This window comes from Sceloporus occidentalis, unplaced genomic scaffold (assembly GCF_023333645.1).
Source record: "Sceloporus occidentalis isolate IW3139 unplaced genomic scaffold, rSceOcc1.0.p SCAF_1, whole genome shotgun sequence".
NCBI classification, from domain to species: domain Eukaryota; kingdom Metazoa; phylum Chordata; class Lepidosauria; order Squamata; family Phrynosomatidae; genus Sceloporus; species Sceloporus occidentalis.
The window spans coordinates 219,896,904-219,916,355 of record NW_028316981.1 but is presented as its reverse complement, the minus strand read 5'-3'; the positions used below and the strand labels follow the sequence as shown (position 1 = coordinate 219,916,355).

General features: G+C 40.6%; 1 protein-coding gene across 26 annotated transcripts in view; it reads right to left on the bottom strand.

Annotated features, from left to right (window-relative positions):
* Positions 1-19,452, bottom strand: part of ADGRL3 (adhesion G protein-coupled receptor L3) — a 495,567-nt gene that overhangs the window by 24,546 nt on the left and 451,569 nt on the right. For 16 of the 26 annotated variants that reach the window (XM_089489004.1, XM_089489005.1, XM_089489003.1 and 13 more), the window contains 2 exons: positions 18,550-18,646; positions 2,269-2,397 (listed from right to left, as the gene is read on the bottom strand). In XM_089489004.1, coding sequence (XP_089345130.1) covers positions 2,269-2,397; positions 18,550-18,646 — 226 coding nt within the window. The remainder of the gene's footprint in view (positions 1-2,268; positions 2,398-18,549; positions 18,647-19,452) is intronic. The other 10 variants (XM_089489008.1, XM_089489010.1, XM_089489012.1 and 7 more) reach the window with 1 other exon arrangement.

The window sequence follows — 19,452 nt, the reverse complement described above, 5'->3', positions numbered from 1 at the left end:
CACTAAAGAGCAAAAAGCAGAGCCTTTATTTCATAAGTGCCATTTGGCCTTTAAACAAAGTCCATGCTACATGTCAATGCAGTTCATATTTCTGGAAGGTTTCCAGAGCATGTATCTGCTTGTCAACAAGATGGGCAGGGAAGGCACACCTTGTTTATAGATAAAGTAGAGGAAGAACACTGCTAGATTTTGTCAACATGACAAATTTTAGATGCCTAATCAACAAACAACTATTAGGGGAGCTGCATATAATTTCTGTGTCGCTCACCTTGGTTTAATCTGTTCACACTGAAAATCACCATGGATTACATCTTGAATGAACTGAAACAGCTAGTACATACATTACTTTGCCGATTTTGAAAACAATTCAGGTTTTCTATGGCTGCAAAGCCAGAAATAATTGTTGTAGGAATATCATACAGTAAGCGCACCATTATCATTACACTTTATGATCTCACTTCTGATCTCTCATGATAATCTGTTGGCAAAATCCATTATGAAAAATACCTGATTCTCCTCTTTATAAACTCAGCTGCAATAGCCAGAGAAATCCATGCTGACTTGTGTACATTCATACAATACCTATTTACTTTATAGACGGATTTACTCCACAATCTGGATTTATCTATGGCATATGCGCATCTGAAACAATGTGAGTGAAATAAACAGTTGATTTATTTAAGTCCTTTACAATCTTTACTGTCCTCATCAGTGACTGGATGAAAACTATAATGCCACTCATTTCATTTCCAGGGACTATGTGGCATTTTTGTTTGCAGTTTGGGTCTCAATAAAAAACACAGACCATGTTTGCCCAATCAATGGATAAGGTGCCAGTCAGTGTTAGGAGAGAAGAAGCCATGGTGCAAACAAACACATTTTAACAAAACTGAACCAACATGACATGTCCACTTACACTATACATGCTAGTCTGTAAAGAAGTCTGTAGGATTTCTGAGTAAATAGTATAGGATTGTGCTGTTAGCCGAAATCAAGTTATTCATTATTTAAATCTCATTTATTTCAGTGAGAACCAAAGGCAACAATCTTAGTCTGGATCTGATCCATATGACAGGCCATAAATATATAATTGCAATATCTTGTCATAAGCACCACAGAATATGTGCAACACAAACTAACTTTTTTTAAGAGAACTGAGTATTCATAGGCTTTAGGATTATGGGAAATGTAAAGTATAATTCTCACTATTAGTGTCTGGTATGGCAACCTTTTTAAAAATAATTAAGGGTAAGTACAGACATGATTAATTATTTACATTATGAAAAAAAAAACCTTCCATGATTTATAATGGATATGTGCCACAGCAGTTTATGTTCTATAGCCGCCTTTTCATGGGACTGAATATAGAGCAAAGCATAACATGTATTGCAAGACATTAAATGTTTGCAGGAAAAATAAAGTCAGATTAACATGTTTTTGTCTCTTAGCTTGAAAGACTAATGAACCCATTCAGCATTTCATAGCAGAAGACCACACAGTCCAGAGAAGGTATTATTTGTATACTCTAATATATTTGAGAAAGGAGATTTCCACAGTAGGCATAAAACGTTGAGGGGAAACGCCAATAAGTTCTTTGCATTGTTCTACAAGTTTATGGGATAAATAACTCCATTCGGTTTATATTGTGTAATGTGGCTCCTCTCTCTAGGTTCCTATCCAACTAAAGGCAGCTATACCTTTCTCACAGAAATCAGTATTTTATAATTAATTTAAGCCCTATTAATTTAAGTGACATTTAAACCCAATGACACCAGCTGAATTGCTAGCCATACTTCATTAAAATTTGGGAGTTTGGGGAGACAACAGGGACATATTCTTCACTAAACTAACCTTACTCTGAATGTTAAAAATCAAGAGTATTTGAGTTAACAAGCTTTTTCAATATTACTTACCTTGAACAGCATTCCTGTTTCTTAAATGAATGATTTGACAAAGAAATATATGAAGGATAAATGGATACAAGTGACAAAACATATACTGGGGAGGGGGGGAAAACAACATGAAAAAATACTAAAATGAAGCACCACACATCTAAATAGATTTGATTAATGGGCATAATTAAAAATTAATTTAGATCCTTTGAAGAAAAGCCTGAGAAAATGTAAAAGTGTTCTGAAATGAGTGAGGAAATAATTATTTGTGCTCAGAAAAAAATGGGGTGGGGGAGAATAAAAAGAAAAAATTGTGCCTATAAAAGCCAAATAAAATGGGATTCTCACTAGAAAAATGAGAGAAACTCCGTCACACCTGGTGTGTTGTACATGCTGACAGAAGGGTTGTTATAGACGGCCGATTCCCCGAGCAATGTGTTATAAGGGTTGTTAGTGCCATGAGGACGAAGAAGAGCATTGGTTATAAGATGGTTAGCCATGGCTCCTGGAGCAGCCCAGTAGAAAGACAGAGGGAAAAGCAAAAGAAAAAGAAGAACAAAAAAAAGGGTCAATCAGGCCAATGTGATTTTAAAAAACCCATTCAGACCAACAACAATTTCAACGACCCTGATTAAAAACAACCAGCTAATTAATTTAATAAGCAAGTTAAATGCCTGCAAAACACAGATGCCACTGATGAGGAAAAGGAAAATGAGTGCCAGGAAACCCCCCCCACTAACTGCTCCAGGTGCAAACCGAAGGGAGACGCTCCACATGCCTTAATGCTTCTCACACTGGAAACAAAAGGAAAGGCCAAGCAAATATAATGAGTGACCAATACAAAATGGCACATTGAATATTCAGCACATGTTAATGAGAGCCAGGATGGTGTAGCAGTTTAAGCGTAAGACTATAACTCTGGAGACCAGGGTTTGGATTCCTGATCAGGCATGGAAACCAATTGGGTGATCTTGGGCAAGTCACATTCTCTCAGCCTCAGAGGAAGGCTAAGGCAAAACCCCTCTGAACAAATCTTGCCAAGAAAAGGCTGTGATAGGTTTGCCTTAGGGTTGCTGTAAGTCAGACATGGCTTGAAGACAAGACAACAACCAATAACAACAATAACATGTTAATCATGATTTCTTCCCGATTTTAGTTCTGGTGCTACAGTCTCAATAAAGATTACTCTTTAGTTCTTTTCCGTTCATTTTTTTAATATTTATAGCAAAGATGTAAATAACAATAGTCATTTTCCCCATCCTTGATAAGACAGGACATCTTTACCCATTGAGAGAGCCATTTAGAAATTATCAATAACTGCCAAGTTTTTCACAGATCAGGATTTTTTGCATAAATTTCATTTGCGCAAATAATACTATTTTTGGCAGGAGGTCCCCAAATGTGAAAAGTCATCATAAATGCACACAACTCATAATCTCATTCAGTGAGGAGTAATCCTTTGAAATTATTCATTCATGCATTTGAGAATTAAATAAATGAAAATGTACATCCCTAATTTATTGACAGTAGATAGAGTAAGAAAGATTGCTTTGAAATCATAAACCACAAAATTAACAATTAAAAATCATAAAATGGCAGGACTGAGTGAATCTGACAACAGGAGTTTCCCCCAAAACAGGATATGCCCTTGGAAAGCACTTTGTAAGGACTGAGAATGTCTGAGAAGTATGCTATACTGAGTTGCTCTCCATACACATTTGCATTCTTTTTCTTTTTACAGGGACAATCCTCAGATGTGTAAGTAGCTAACTCAGTGTGCAACCTGAAAGCTGACGGTTGCAAAGATAAAGAAAACCAACAGTGCCAGTTGTGCTCTCCATTCTTACACACTAACTCGTATGATCAGAAGCACGAAAAGAGATAGGGGTAACAGAAGTTTGGTTACTGTAATGGTGGTACAAAAACAAAGATACTGTTAGAAAAGACACTATTACCTTTATAAAAACAAGTATATTGATCTGTTCAAGGACCCACTTGTTTGTCTTTAAGAAACTATACCACTACTGAAAATAACCTGCTGCTCATATTACCTTCCTGGCTTATATCAGGTGACATGGGAAATTTTAGTTTGCGATATGGAAATAAATTAGGGATTTACTCCTACTTAGAATAATAGAACCATAGAGCTGGAAGAGACCTCAAGAGCCATCCAGTTCGACCCTGTTCTGCTATGCAGGAACACACAATCCAAGCACTCTGTGTGACAGATGGCCATCCAGCCTCTGTTTAAAAACCTCCAAAGAAGTAGACTCCACCACACTCCGAGGCAGCGGAGATTTTCACTGTTGAAGTGGAAGTTCTTTCTCATGTTGAGGTGGAATCTCTTTTCCTGTAGTTTGAACTCATTGTTCCAACTCTCTGGAGCAGCAGAAAACAAGCTTATTCCAACCTCAGTATGACATCAAATATTTAAACAGGACTATCATATCACCTTTTAACCTTTTCTACTCCAGGCTAAATATACCCAACTCCCTAAGTCTCTCTTCATAAAGAAGTCTCTCTAAAGAAGTTTTCAGATCCTTCACCATTCTGGTTGCCCTCCTCTGGATATGCACCAGATTGTCAACATCCTTTTTTAATTGTGGTGCCCAAAAATGGACAAGTATTATTCCAAATGAGGCCTGAACAAAGCAGAACAGAATGGCACTATTACTTCCCTCCATTTAAACTTCTATTGATGAAGCCTAGGAAAAAACTGCCTTTTTCAGCTGTAGCATCACACAGTTGACCAATGCTCACCTTGTGTTTTACTAGGATTCCTAAATCCATTTGATGTTGAATAGCAAACTGAGCCCAGGACAGAACTCTGTGGCACCCCACTGGATACTTCTCTCCAGGATGAAGAGAAGCCATTGCTAAACATCCTTTGCATTCAGCTGATCAACCAATTACAAATCCTTCTAACTGCTATTGTCTAGGCCACCTTTTACTAGCTTATTTGCAAGAATTTCATGGGGAGCCTTGCCAAAGGCCTTACTGAAATCAAGATATGCTTTGTCTACAGCGTTCCCTTCATCTACCAAATTGGTAATTTTAATCTGGCATGACTTGTTTCTCTGAAACCCATGTTGACTTTTTGTGATTATGGTATTCCCTTCTAAATGTTCACCGACTCTCTGTTTAATGATCTGCTCTAGAATCCTTCCTGGTATTGATGTCAGACTAACCTAACAGTAATTGTTCGGGTTCTCTTTTATCCTCTCCTTTTTGAAGATGGGGACAATGTTTGCCTTCCTCCAGTCTGTTGAGACTTCTCCTGTTCTCCAGGAATTCTCTAATGACTCTGAGATTACATTTGCTAGCTCTTTTAATACCCATGGATGTAGTTCATCTCATCCCAGAGACTTAGGCCTGTTACAGACTGCCAAAATAAAGCTGCTTCGGGTCTCTTTGGAGCGGTATGCTATTTAAATGATGCATGCATCTTAAGAATCCAGAAGCTGCACCAAAGCTGCACTCCAGTGCTTAGGAATGGAGTGTGGCTTTGGCGCGACCTCCGGACTTAGGACCCACGCATCATTTAAATAGCATACCTCCAAAGAGACCTGAAGCAGCTTTATTTTGGCAGTCTGTAATAGGCCATAAATTTATTTAAATTACCCAGATATTCCTGTACTACCTCTTTATTTATTCTGTACTGCATTTCCCCTATTATGTCCTCATTTTTCTCAGGTTCAGCACCCTCTTCCTTTTGTGAGAAGACTGAGGCAAAGAAGGTGTTGAGTAGTTCTGCCTTTTCTCTGTCCACTGTTAGTATTTGTTCATCTTCTCTGTGCAGTGGCTTTACCCATTCTTTCTTCTTCCTTTTGCTATGGAGCTCGTTACGTAAAGCTTTTTATGTGGATACAGAAGTATTTCCTAAAAGTGTGTGACTAAGGTCACTGACATGGGTAGTGACAGGGCATTTCTTTTAGTATATTAGCGTATTATTTTACTATTTTAGCATTTTACAATGTTGTATTTTATTGTTCATTTCTGATTACTTATGCTTGATGTTCCGCCCTTTGGTGGAGAGGATGTTATAAATAAATGTTGTTGTTCTTGTTGTTTTTACCATCATCGTCATTCATCACCACCACCATTTCTTGGATTGCAATTTTCAGGTCACTTTGTACGACCCAGAAGAGTGACACTTCCATAAGTTAGATATAAAGTAACAAATCCAAAATTTACTATTGAAAAACAGAAGTAATATTGAAAAATATGCTTTCATCAAGAGCACTTTCAAAGCCTATCTCTCACGTATGCATGCATTTGGACACCTCTTTCCATTTACCTGTGTACATATTTAAGCATCCCCACACTTAGCTGTGGCATAGACTATTTCATCTCCAGAAACTAGGGCTTAATTACATTTCAAGAAAACAAGAGGTGACAGGGGACTTTAGCTCAGGTTACAGTGGATAGAAGTCATGGTATTAAAACTTTGAATTTTAATTTCCTTCCAGAGTAACATTTCTACTGTTTGAATTTGAGATTAATTTGCATGAATTATTATGGAGCCCATGAAACTGAAATTAAACTGATTATCTCTGAATGCAGTTGCCACAACACTAGCCTTTTCTCTCTGTGTGCATTTCAGATTATGTCTCTGCAGAGACTGAAGAATATTTATTCAAATATGTATATGCAAGGTTGTACAACCATCAAAACATGTCTTCTTCAGAATAGTGAACAAGAATTTTCTCCATTTTTTGCCCTTCTCTACATCAGCTGAAGCACAGAGTTCAAAGTACATGTTTTGTTGAAAGGGTAGTTTTTAAAAATAATTATTTAAAAATCTTAAAAAGCATCCCCAGTTGAGACTGGGCCCTCCATTTTACCTGCAATCTGAAGGGTGGGTAGATTTTCCTCTGTCCTCCAAAGCTATTCATTTTGGGTTGTAAGCTTTCATGGTAGTTTCTTTCCTACTTTCTGACACAAATAGCAACTTTGGGGGCAGGTGTGTTTTAATTAACCCCAGGGGATTGGAATAAAGAGTTGTTGTTTTTCAAATACCCACCCCATTAATGTGATCTCATGCATGAACATCCTTTCCCTGGTATTTAAAGCTTTTTTAAAACAACAACATGCAATGCCAAATTATATGCTTAATATAAATATGTAATGTGCCTGTAAGACGAATGAGAATCTGATCCCTTAGAACTGCATACTATTCATACTTTGTTGGGTCTTCTAATTGAGTGTCTGAGTTTGATTAGCAGTCAGGGCTACATCCACACTGCAGAAATAATCCAGTTTGACACCACGTTCATCACTTTCAAACCACTAATTCTCAGAATTGTAGTTTTGTGAGCCATGTAGCTTTCTCTGTCAGAGAGCTCTGGTGCCAAAAACAACTGCAAATCCCAGAATTCCACAGCACTGAGTTAAATCTGGATAATTTCTGCAGTGTAGATGCAGCCCAGGATTTATTTGAAGATGGTAGTGAAATAAATGTGAAGAGTCTTGTGGCATCTTAAAGACTTAAAAAAATTAGCATATACTCACCATATTTACTCGACTATAAGTCAACCTCATATAAGAATCAAGGGCAGGTTTTCCGGGCCAAAATTATGGATTTTGGTATAGCCCATGGATAAGTTGAAGGTTAAAAATTTAGGGGCATGTAACAAAGAATCTAACAAATGAAGCAAAGGAAAGTGATGCCAAAGGACTTAGAAAATTCCAGCAGTCATAACTTTGGGGTCACAATAAAGGCTGGATGGATAAGAAATCAGAGAAGGATTGGTGCTTCCAGGACAGATTACATGCTTGCCTTTCACCAGGGGATGTTTCCTTTTAAAATAAGTGTTAAAGTACCGTACTTAACATTGACCCATGGATAAGTCAACTAAGTTTTTTGGGGCCAATTTCATGACTAAAATTTCTAGACTTATACATGAGTATATACAGTAGATATATTTCAGTCCACTTGATCAGGTGCATCTAATGAAAAGGGGTGAAAGCTTATGCCAGATAAAACTTGTTAATCTGCTGTTGTTTTTACAGAATAGGAGCCTTTGCACACAAGGCAGGTGTCAGAGTTCCCTATTTGGGTCCTTCTGCCATAGTGATGCTAGTGTATAGATGTGGTTGGTGTGTGTAGAATGTGCTGTTAAGGCAGGTGTTAGTATAGCAACACCATGGGGAATGTGGAGGAGGTGGTGGAGACAGACACCCAAGGCTGACTGGTTTGGGAATGAAATGTGTGAAGGGGTGGTGATAATATCAAAACTGCCTGTAGCTCCTCAGTCTCAGCAAGGAGTGCTTTCCTGTGCTGATCAACTTTAATAAACTCTTTCTGGTTCATCCAAGAAGTCTGGTTATTGAGTTAGGACAGAGATAGGACATCACAGCAGGTAAATTGCAACTAGAGAAACTTAATAGTACCTTCAGTGATGTTTCTGTCGTGTCCTCTCATGGGAGACAGCTTGGAAAGCATTTCTTTTTATTGATGCAAACAAGTCTGTTAATTACCTCCTTTCTTGCTATTGTTCTGCTAGGATTTCCAGTGCAAAAGGTTAATTCTGCTCTAATGCTGGTTTTGGGTGGTCAGTGAGTGTGGCTTAGCTGCCCTTTATGATCAAAGTGAAAGAGAAGCCAAGAAAACCTCAATTCAATTTGAGAAATTTTAAAGATCTTTTTTCTCCATGGAAAAAAATCCATTGGCAAATGACCACTCCCAGCCCCAATAGGGGCTTGTCAGAGAAGCTGAGAAGGCAAAACCTAGCCCATTGCTCCCACACCATCTCCTTCTCAGCAGAATAGTCCAGTTACCAATGCTCTTTTTCTCTTTCACACACACTCACCTGAAAATGAAAGTAGAAATAGGTATCAGAGGAGTTTATCACATGGGAGGGAAGCACCCAAATCCCACAAATAAACGGACTTTAAATCTGTGACTATCCCGCAAGAGCAGGATTGTTTTCAGATGATGGCGCATGATTTTGGCAAAAATCCCGAAGTTAAAAAGTGAAGTTAAAAATCCAGAAGTTAAAAAGTGGCAGGATTTTGCAGCTTTCTGCATGGGTTAATGCCAAAGTGCCCCGATATGTCTGAAAACAATCTTGCTCTTGCGGGATATTCATGGGATTTAAACCCTGTTTATCCATAGGATCTGGGCGCTTTGCCTTCCATGTGAGAAACTCCATAGTTAAAACAACATTTAGTTCATTGTTCTTCCTGATCTTGGCTGAGCAAATTTGATTAATCACTACTTTAGGTAAAGGTAGTCTCTTGACATGAATGTCCAGTTGTACCCGACTGTAGGGGGTGGTGTTCATCTCCTTTACTAAGCTGAAGATCCAGCATTGTCCGAGGACTGCTCTACTGGTCATGTGGCCAGCATGACTGCACCAAACGCTGTTACCTTCCCATTGAGAAGTGATTCCTATTTATCTACTTGCATTTTGCATGCTTCCACACTGCTAGGTTGGCAGAAGCTGGGAATAGTGATGGGGGCTCACCCCATCATGAAGCACTTGGGCCTCAAACTGCCAACCTTCTGATCTTCCGATTGTCAGAATTGGCGTCTTAACCACTGAGCCACTGCATCCCTTAATCACTATTCTAACTGCTGGCTTTCATCCCCCAGCAATTAATTAAGTGTATTCTGAATAAGGATGCTCCCCACCCCAAGAGAAAAAGGCATTTTAAAATATAAGATTGCTTTAAATTTATATTTCTGTGAGGGTGGATCTCTTTCTCTCTGTGTGTGTTTGTGTGTATGTGTGCATATCAAACTAGAAAAGGGGGTCGCATTGAGTGGGCAGTGCCAAATGCTGTATGTGATAAGTTCTTAGTGCAAACAAAGGCTGCAAAGCTGGAAAGATTATGAAGGAAGAGAGTGGTCCTTGTTGCGTAGTGCTTTTGACAACACCACTATTTTAGCAAGAGAAAATGAGGTGAATCTTGGGCCAGTTTTTGGATGCTGTAGCCCACTGGATGAGGACCAAAGAACTGAATGTCTGTGGGTGAGTGCTTCCTGTGCCTGTCCCTGGGATCTCTCTGTGTGTTTCTCTTCACAGTGCTATGCTTTGGCTACTGTTTGTTTACAGGATGCATTATGGGGTATTTCAGACATTCTTTGGGTGTACCTGGGGAAGATGCATCAGCCACAACTCTTAGGGAAACATGAAGCAGCAGACAAAACATGCTAGAGGCCAAGTAATGGTGAAGTACAGAGTAGCTACGGGGAACTGCAATTTTCAGGAATCTCTGTAGTCAGTGGAGTTTATCAAACGGGACGGGAGGCTCTCAATTTCGAAAGAGAAGCTAGCGAGGTCAATTTGAAAATTCACGCAATTACCTGATTACTTATCACACCTTAAATTCGCTGTAATGGCCTCCCCGAATGTGACCCAGATTCTGTGCAAAGTAAGTCATCACATCGCTGGGTTCTTAATTGCGAATTGGCACCCTTGCGCATGCTCAGTGAGACTCCAGATGACTGGAGTGAGAGAGAAGTACCAACGAACCCCACACTTTACAAAAGAGGTTAGAGGGCGGGTGGGAAGAATGTTGAAAGAACATGCTCTATCCACATTAAAATGAGCATATATTCACTCTTGTCACGTTAAAACATGAATATAATGGTTATCCAATAGCTCCCGGTCCATGCCTCTTAATTAGCAGGCAGCAGCCCCCCCTCAGCAATGCTGAAGGACAAGCAGAAGCAAAATTGAAGCAGATTTGCAGTGTGGCTTCATGGGAAACCCCCCCCCTTCGAGATTGGGGGGGGGGGAACCAGGACTAAAGGAGACATGTACATCACATCAAACAACAGCGCACTGAGTGCGAAGTTGCCTAGGAACAGGGTTTGTGACTAGTTCACCGAATTTACTTAACTGTGGATTGACGCGTGATTGCATACAGACTGCCACCAATCACGTGTGGTAGGTAACCTTTCACGCAATAACGTGAATACGCATGATTCCGTTCAAGATGATACTGGATTATACTTCCAATTTCAGTCATGTGATATTGTCCAGTGCTAGAAAATTAACAAGTTACTGCTTTTGTCTCACACATGCAAGGCAAATCTACCTAGTTATTGCTGGGATTTAGGAAAAGGCCATCATTTCATGGGTACGTTGATACATCTGCTGAAGGCTGGGGTAGTGGGAGAAGCAAGCCTAGCTGTACATGGGAATCAGGAATTCTGAGCAAGAAGATGTATGAGAGCACCATAGTCATTAAGTTTGAGGGAAAATCATGGAAACCACTTATGGATAAATGGTGCTATAGAAATGCCAGGAGGTAGTGGCATCCAAATAAAGAAACTGCAATATTTTGCTCTTTTCATTCCTGTATCTAATGCCTATTTTGAATGAGTTTACAGTTTAATAACATAGTTGCAGACTAATGACAGAAAGAGGTTGAGTGATAGCATTGTGAAGGCTGATCTGTAAGCGAAACTAAAACTGAATATGACACAGGCTGTGTTTCTTGATGCCTTAAAAAAATGATTTTCAAAAATAGCAAGAGGCCACTCAAATACAAATGTAAAAGGAATGGAAGCAAAACAACCCGGATCTAAGATTTTTTTTAAAATCACAATTAATTTCAACCATTTCAGTCTGAAAGTGCCCCATCGCCCATCTAGTCGCTGGGAAGGAGGATACAGCATGCTTAGAGCAGTGAGGGACATGGCCTCAGAGAGTAGATGGCAGCTCAGGGAAACCTATCGCTTTTCCGAGGTGGACTATTTAAAGCTAGCTGAAAGGATTCAGTCTCTGGATTCTAATGAGCAGGTACAGGATGGAAACAGTATGTATAAGATTTGTTCTTGGCCTAAAAACCTTCCAAAACCCTAGATCTTGAGAAATTTCCCCCAGGGGACAAAAACCTCCAATAAGCATCAGTAAACATGGAGAAGTCTGTGAACTAGATGTTAGTCTGAGGACTACGAGACTAATGGATTTTACATTGCTATCCGTACATGTCCTTGTTGAAGCTAAGGTACTGTGGACATGTCCAAAATGTCAGCAACTTTTTTGTATATTTTTAGGTAATTATATATTGTTTGTAGATTATTTTAATTGTTTTGACTTTTACTGAATTTTTAAAATGTTTTTTTATCTGCATGCTGCCTTGGGTCCCTCCTGGAGAAAGGCAGCATACAAATGAAATAAATAAATAATAAATAAAATACTCTGAATTTTCTAAATTAAGAAAAGATTATAATATTAAATTTTTGCCTCTCCATTCTTTAAAAGATTCCCAGTTTCCCAATGCTGTTTTTCTGATTTATATTTCTTATTTATCACATTACTATTTTAAAATGAAATACAGTGTGCCCGCATCATATGCGGACATGCTATACATGGATTTTAGCATATGCTGAAAGCCGCATACCAGAAGAGGCAATGGTGTGTAAGCCTGTGGTGAACACACTGTGTCGCACCATGGGCATGAGCCCCATTGTTTTCAATGGGGCTCCACCATACATGGTATTTCCTGTACGCAGGTGTGTGTGTCCAAAACGGATCCCCGCGTAAGGGAAGGGCGCACTGTACATTACAAAAGAGATATAACGCAAGGCTCTCACCGAAATAAAATGTCATACTGTAGTACTGATATTCTCAAATCTGCTTTGTTGCTGCTAACTGCTGTCAAGTTGACCTATTTCACAGCAACCTTATGGGTGAGACATCCCCAAGACCCCTGTCCCCCACATGTCCTATAGATTCAGGCCCAGATTGAGTCTAGCCATCTGGCGTGTGGTCTTCCCTCTATTACCTTCTACCTTTCCTAGCATTATTCTCTTTTCTAATGATTTGTGCCTTCTCATGAAGTGGCCAATGTATAACAGCCTCAGTTTCATCATCATGACTTCCAGGGAGGGTTCAAGTTTAATTTGTTTGTCTTTTTGGCTGTCCATGGTATTCCCCAGCTCTCTTCTCTCGGCTTTCTTCACTGTTCACCATACATGGTGATGAGGAATACAATGGATTAGACGATTCTAACTTTATTGATCAATTGTATATTTTTAAACTTTAGGATCTTTTTGAGTTCCTTTATAGCTGCTCTTCCTGTTCCTATTCTTCTTCTGGTTTCTTGACTGCAGTCTCCTTCCTGGACAATATTTGATCCAAGGTATAGTAATTCTTTAACTATTTCAATTTCATTATTGTCTGGGTTGAGTTTATGTATTTCCTCTGTGGTCATGATTTTTGTTTTCTTTATTGAACAAGCAGGGTGATAGAATGCAGCCTTGCCTGACCCTTTTGCCAATTTGGAACCACTCTGTTTCTTCCTATTCTGTTATAACCATAACCTCTTTTCCTGAGTACAGATTCCTTATGAGGACTACCAAATGTAGTGGCACTCCTATTTCTTTAATTTCCACAGCTTTTTGCAATCTATGCAGTCAAAGGCTTTGCTGTAGTCTATACAACATATGCTAATAATATTCTTTTGGAATTCTTTAGTGCACTCCATTAGCCATCGCATGTTTGTAATGTGATCCCTAGTGCCTCTTCCTTTCCTGAACCCTGCTTGTACCTCTGGGATTTCTCTCTCCATATATGATTGGTGTCTATGTTGTAGAATTTTGAAATAATTTTGCTTGCATGGGATAGTAATGCTATAGTCCTATATTTGTTGCAATCTTTTGTGTCTCCCTTTTTGTGGATTTGGATGTTTATAGATTGTTTCCAGCCTGTTGGGCATTGTTTTGTTTTCCATATGTGTTGGCATATTTTATTTATTACTAGAATTGATTTGTCTGTGTGGATTGTAGCAATTTTATTGTAATATCATATGTTCCTGGTGATTTACTCTTTCCAATATCTCTTATTGCTGTTTCCACCTTGCTGCATGAAACCTGTAAAGCCAGTGGGGCTAAGAATGCAACTCCTTGGAAGCCACAACAGGATGAAACTGTTGTTCCCTGCACCCTCGATTTATGTGGGTTTTGTAAAAGATTTTCAGGTATGTCCCAAGTAGTTTGTGAAATATCTTGCATGATTACTGCCAAAAAAACCCACGTACAACTTTTATGTTTATACCTTGAGGGAGGCATTTTGATTCAACAGACATTTTAATTCAGATTGACATCAAGAGTTATTTCAGGTTCTATAATCAATCTCAAGTAATGTGGGTAGTTTTTGGCAGCCCTTCAATATATTCTTAAGTATATTATTCAGTGTATTTATCTCAATTTATGTGTAGTACTTTGCATTATAGTGGGAACAGTTGTAGTGCCGAGAGGCCATTTTCAATGGTTAAATGGATACAAAATGATTTGTGTTCTTCCTTATCACAAGAACACCTAAGTAGGATTGTTACTGACTTCAGACGAATATAAAGTCAAGAGTGGCAATTTGACTGAAGACAATACTTTAAAAAGGATTTCCTCATTAAATAGGATACTACAGAATTGACTCTTAAATGACTAACTTCTATATTGTTATTTAGCAATGAACTGGCTATCACAATAAGCTCTTAAAGGGTTTTTGTGTGCACAAAGGAAGAGTGTTGGTTTATCTAAAGGCAATATACATGGAGAAAGTAGCATGCTTTTTTGTTCAAGACATGCATACATGTATTTTAACACTATATGTCAAATAATGTCCTCTTCTCATTGAAACAAAACGTAACTGCAGTAAATGTGAACAACATATTTATATATGCATTCACGGCATTTTCATATATAGAGAGGGAAATGAATTTTGTCTACCTGGGTTCCATATTTTTAAATGGGGCTTCAGAAGGGGTGCCACTGCTGTTAGGGAGGGAGGGGACTTGGCACAACATCTGGGGAGCTTATTACTATTAATGGGAAACAGAAAGAAGATCATGTGTAAGAACATTTATGCAAATTATTTTCCTGTAGCCATGAGTTGTCTAAATCTTGTGAGCTGTATTGGAGTCAAAGATGAGAGGAGCAAAGTCAGTGGACACTGAGAAGCAGTGTTCCAAAACTCAGCCTCTGCTGCTGGCCCAGGACCTCCTCCAGAACAGAACAAACAGGTTCAGGAACCCATCTGCACTACAGAAATAATCCAGGTTGACACCACTTGCAGCCAGAGATCTCTTATCTAGCTTCTTTGTTGACTACTGAGCATGTAATAGCTCCCTGGCTTCCACCACTCACCCACAGGAATAAATTAAAAATGCCTCTGAACATTTCAGCAAGTGCTACAAACTCTCCTCTCATCTCTTCACTCCTCTCCCAGCTCCTTCTTTAACACACACACACACACACACACCAGCAAGAGCTTATAGGGCAGATAGCAATGCTTCCCCTCTCACCACCACTTTCCCTGTATTTGTCATTTTAGAAATTAAACACTGTCCTCAAACACCTTTGAAAATTTACAGTCCAAAATTAAGAACACAGCAAGCCTTTCCCCAAGTATTACAAAATCAAATGAGGTGTTATACCTCAAGGCATCTTTCCCATCTGCACGCACATGGTGATGGAAGATAAATTTGTTAGGTTCATATTTTATATAAACCAACTTCATTTGCCCTTGCCAAATTAATGTACAAACCAGAGCACTATGATCTTTTGGATCTACCTGACGGAACTGCAGCTCTCACCTTCAACATTGGGTAAGGAATATATATCATCATATATACATATATTTCAGACCAGTTCCTACCACAGAGAGGAGAAAGAGAGAAGGAGCTAATGGTGCAAACTACATGTCCCACACTTCCAAGCATTCTTAGCATTTGAAACAGTACAAGCAGTCCCTTTTGCCATTGCAAACTACATGTCCCACACTTCCTAGCATTCTTAGCATTTGAAACAGGACAAGCAGTCCCTTTTGCCATTGCAAACTACATGTCCCACACTTCCAAGCATTCTTAGCATTTGAAACAGGACAGACAGTCTCTTGTGCCATTGCAAACTACATGTCCCTCACTTCCAAGAATTCTTAGCATTTGAAACAGAACAGGCGGTCCCTTGTGCCATTGCAAACTACATGTCCCACACCTCCAAGCATTCTTAGCATTTGAATCAGGACAGGCAGTCCCTTGTGCCATTACAAACTACATGTCCCACACTTCCAAGCATTCTTATGGAATTTGAAACAGTACAGGCAGTCCCTTGTGCCATTGCAAACTACATGTCCCATTGTCCCACTTCCAGGCATTCTTAGCAATCCCCCCCGCCTCTCCTCAGTGGCCAAAAAGGCTGAAAATGGCACCATGGGGCGCCAGGAAAGGGCCCTTTTCTTCCCCGCCCATGGCCGACCCAGAGGCCAAAAAGGCTGAAAATGGCCCCATGGGGTGCCATGGGGTGCCAGGAATAAGGGCCCTTTCCTCCTGCCCCATCCCCCCGTGTCCTACTTGGTGGCTACTGCTGCCAGCCCAGCCTGCTCCTCCTCACTCTCGGCCCTCGCCGGCTTGCTGCGCACCCACGCACAGGCCCAAATAAAGGAGCAGAGGCGGGTCCTGCATGCTCCTTGAGGGCTGGCCAACAGGGGGCAGGGCAGACCGGCAGAGCCCTGCCAGCTCCAGTCCTGCTGTGCTTCCTCAGCTCAGCAGCAGGGCTGGGAGCCTGGAGCCGGCCAGCCACCCGGGAACTGAAGGAGAGCGGGACGGGACTGTGCCCGCCTCCCAGAAAGCGGGCCAGTTCCCAGGATATGGCAAGCCTACTGCCACGCCACTGTGAAAACAAGTGGTGGGCAAAAGGGAATTATCACTGGGAAAAGTGAACAAAATGCTGGTATTAGCAGGGCCATAATCACTTATCAGAGGGAAAGATGAAATCATGATGGGTGATATTAATTGTCTATCAGGCTGCAAAAGGTCTAGAAAAGTAAATAACAAGATGCATGGTGTGGGTATGTGTGTATGTGGGTGGGTGAGTTAGGTATCCATCTTGCTGAAGAAATGGTGGGGAGAGAAGGAATTGCAGTTCCAACATTTCCTATTTTCCTGTTGCAGTATTTTACACTAAGCAAATAAAGAGGCTCCAATGCACACAGTAGTGAAGTATGACAATCACAGGTCATTTCTGGGATAGTTTGATCGATCAGATATTAACAGAGCTTTGAGAACTCACCAAATCAAGGTCCAAATATTATCAAAACACAAATAATTTTCAAATAACACCATTTCAATAATGGTGTTTTCGGTGCTCTCCAGAGATGTTTAAATAAATCTCAGAGAAATTCTACACCTTCCCTTACCTGTCTTTGATCAGAGTAAATTGTAGCCCCAAAGAAATCAACCACAGTAATCCAGTAAATTTAGCATACATGTAATTGCTTTGCACATAATATGGCTATTTAACACAAGAGAGAATTGTAATTTATTATTATTTTTAATTCCGAAAGGATAGGAATTTGGGTATCTTTCAGTCAAAAATAACCTGCTTTAGTTCCAAGGAAGAAATAAGCATCTTTGGAATAACAGCCACTGCAAATTTAGAAGGGATTCAGAGCACACTTTCAGGTTCAGGGCCCATAGAGAAGTTTCTGGCTGCTCACAGAATGGAGCCATAGCCCCCAGCCAAGAGTCCAAGGGCCAGTCAGATATCCAGGTCACTCAGGAGCATTATGCACTGGCCCACACTCTGCCCAGCATTGTTGGTGCAAGTCAGCCAGGTCAATACTACATTGGCCTGGCTGACCCATCCCCAAGAGCTCCACGGAGAAGCTGCCCCACATGCCGCTGCTTCTCCTGAGGGTGGTCTCACCCATGTAACAGTGAGAAGAGAGCGGAAAAGGGGTCCTGACCCCATGGTGGGGGTCTCCAGAGGCAGGTCTTCTTCTTTCTCTGTGTGGGAATGGCGCGGGCCTTGGTGGGCAATCAGCCCCCTGGCATGATTCGGGCCTGATCCAAGTGTTTGCATAAGCTAACCCACAACTTTGCTAATTCCAGGACAAGGTGGGGTTAATGAGGAAAGCCCACAGTATTTTGCCAGAGGTTGCTGTGTGTTGTGCAAAAGGGCAGCATTGGTTGAAGATGGGGCTTTTGACCCCAAAAGGCAAGGCCTAAGAAGAGTGAGGGAAGAAGACTTGCTGAAGCAAGACGGAAAAGGAAATGGCAGAAAGAATAAAAGGGGTTGAAAGAAGAATGATGGCTCATGGGAGAGGATTATATCACAGCCTTCCAACTTGGAACTGGATTCAGAATTTCCTTTTCCCAGGTTATTGAAAATCTTTGTTTCCAAACTCAGTTTTAAACTTCACTGAGTCCGTTCATTAGTTACTTCACATTTTAAACAGATTTCCCGCAAAGCTCTGGATTGTGAGTCAGACACCCATTTTGGATACTGAAAGATCTGCTTTATGCAGCAGCAGCAACAGCCTTTCACTCCCATAAGGCCTTCAGTCCTGTTCCACTCTCCAAGGAACCATAATGGCCAGCAGCCAGTCTCTCTCTCTGCAGCTGCCTGTTTCATTGATGGCAAGGAAGATTCACAACTGGCACTCACAAATGACTACATCTATCTTTCTGCCCTCAGCACCATCACTTGTGCAAATGGGAGGTAAAAATATAAGCATTTTTTTTAAAAAAAGAAGAAAACCTTTTTAGTTGCTGAAGAGTATTGCAGCATGCATTATTTTCCTTTTAGTACATGTTCATGCAAGAGAACACGGTACAGCACATTTCAAAGCCAACCGGGCATTGCCATTTAAACACCTTAATCATTGCAACAGTCACACATGTTTGAAAAGTTCATAATTACCTCTGTTGAGTGATGCTGAACTGTTTATATCACCAGTGATGAAGGACGACTCGGACTGCTTTCGAACAGTGTCGTTCCACATCCTGCGAATGCGGCTCTGGAGAAAGGGAAGGGGAAAAGGAAGGAGAAGAGGGTGAACTCTGAGCAGACCCTCAGGAGCAGAGGGGCCTGAGGAGGATCCGAGACCCCTCTTCTCCCCCATAATCTAGAGAACAGGCTTCACTGGTACTCAAAATGCCCAACAATCCCCCCAAACAACAAGAAACCAAACCCCAGAAAAACACGGTTCTGGCTTCTGAAGGATAGAAGTGGTGGGCCTGGGGCCCAAAGAGACTCTCCATTTCCCACTTGCCATGCCTCTCTCTGTGGCCTCCTTCAGGGAGAGAAGAGTAGCTGGTCTCCCATGTACTTCATCCCCCCCACCCCTGCCCTTCTGTTTGTTTGGTTGTTGTTGTTGTTGTTGTTGTGTGCCTTCAAGTCATTTCTAAATTATTGTGGCAGCCCTAAGGTAAACCTATTACTTGGCAAGAGTTGTTCAGAGGAGGTTTGCCATGGTCAAGCTGACCCAGTAGTTGTATTATTTATTTTGTAAGTTTGATTTAATTATCTGTTAGGTGCTCTGGCTGATGATCAGAAGATCAGAAGGCTGGTAGTTCGAGGCCCGAGTGTTGCTCCTGTCACTAGTCCCAGCTTCTGGCTATCAGTTCAAAATCATGCAAATGCAAGTAGATAGATAGGTACCACTTAAGTGGGAAAGTAACAGCATTCGGTGCAGTCATGCTGGCCACAACAGTCCTCAGACAATGCTGGCTCTTCGGCTTAGAAACGGAGATGAGCACTCCCCCTACAGCTGGTTACGACTAGACATTCATGTCAAGTGACTACTTTTACCTTTACCTTTGA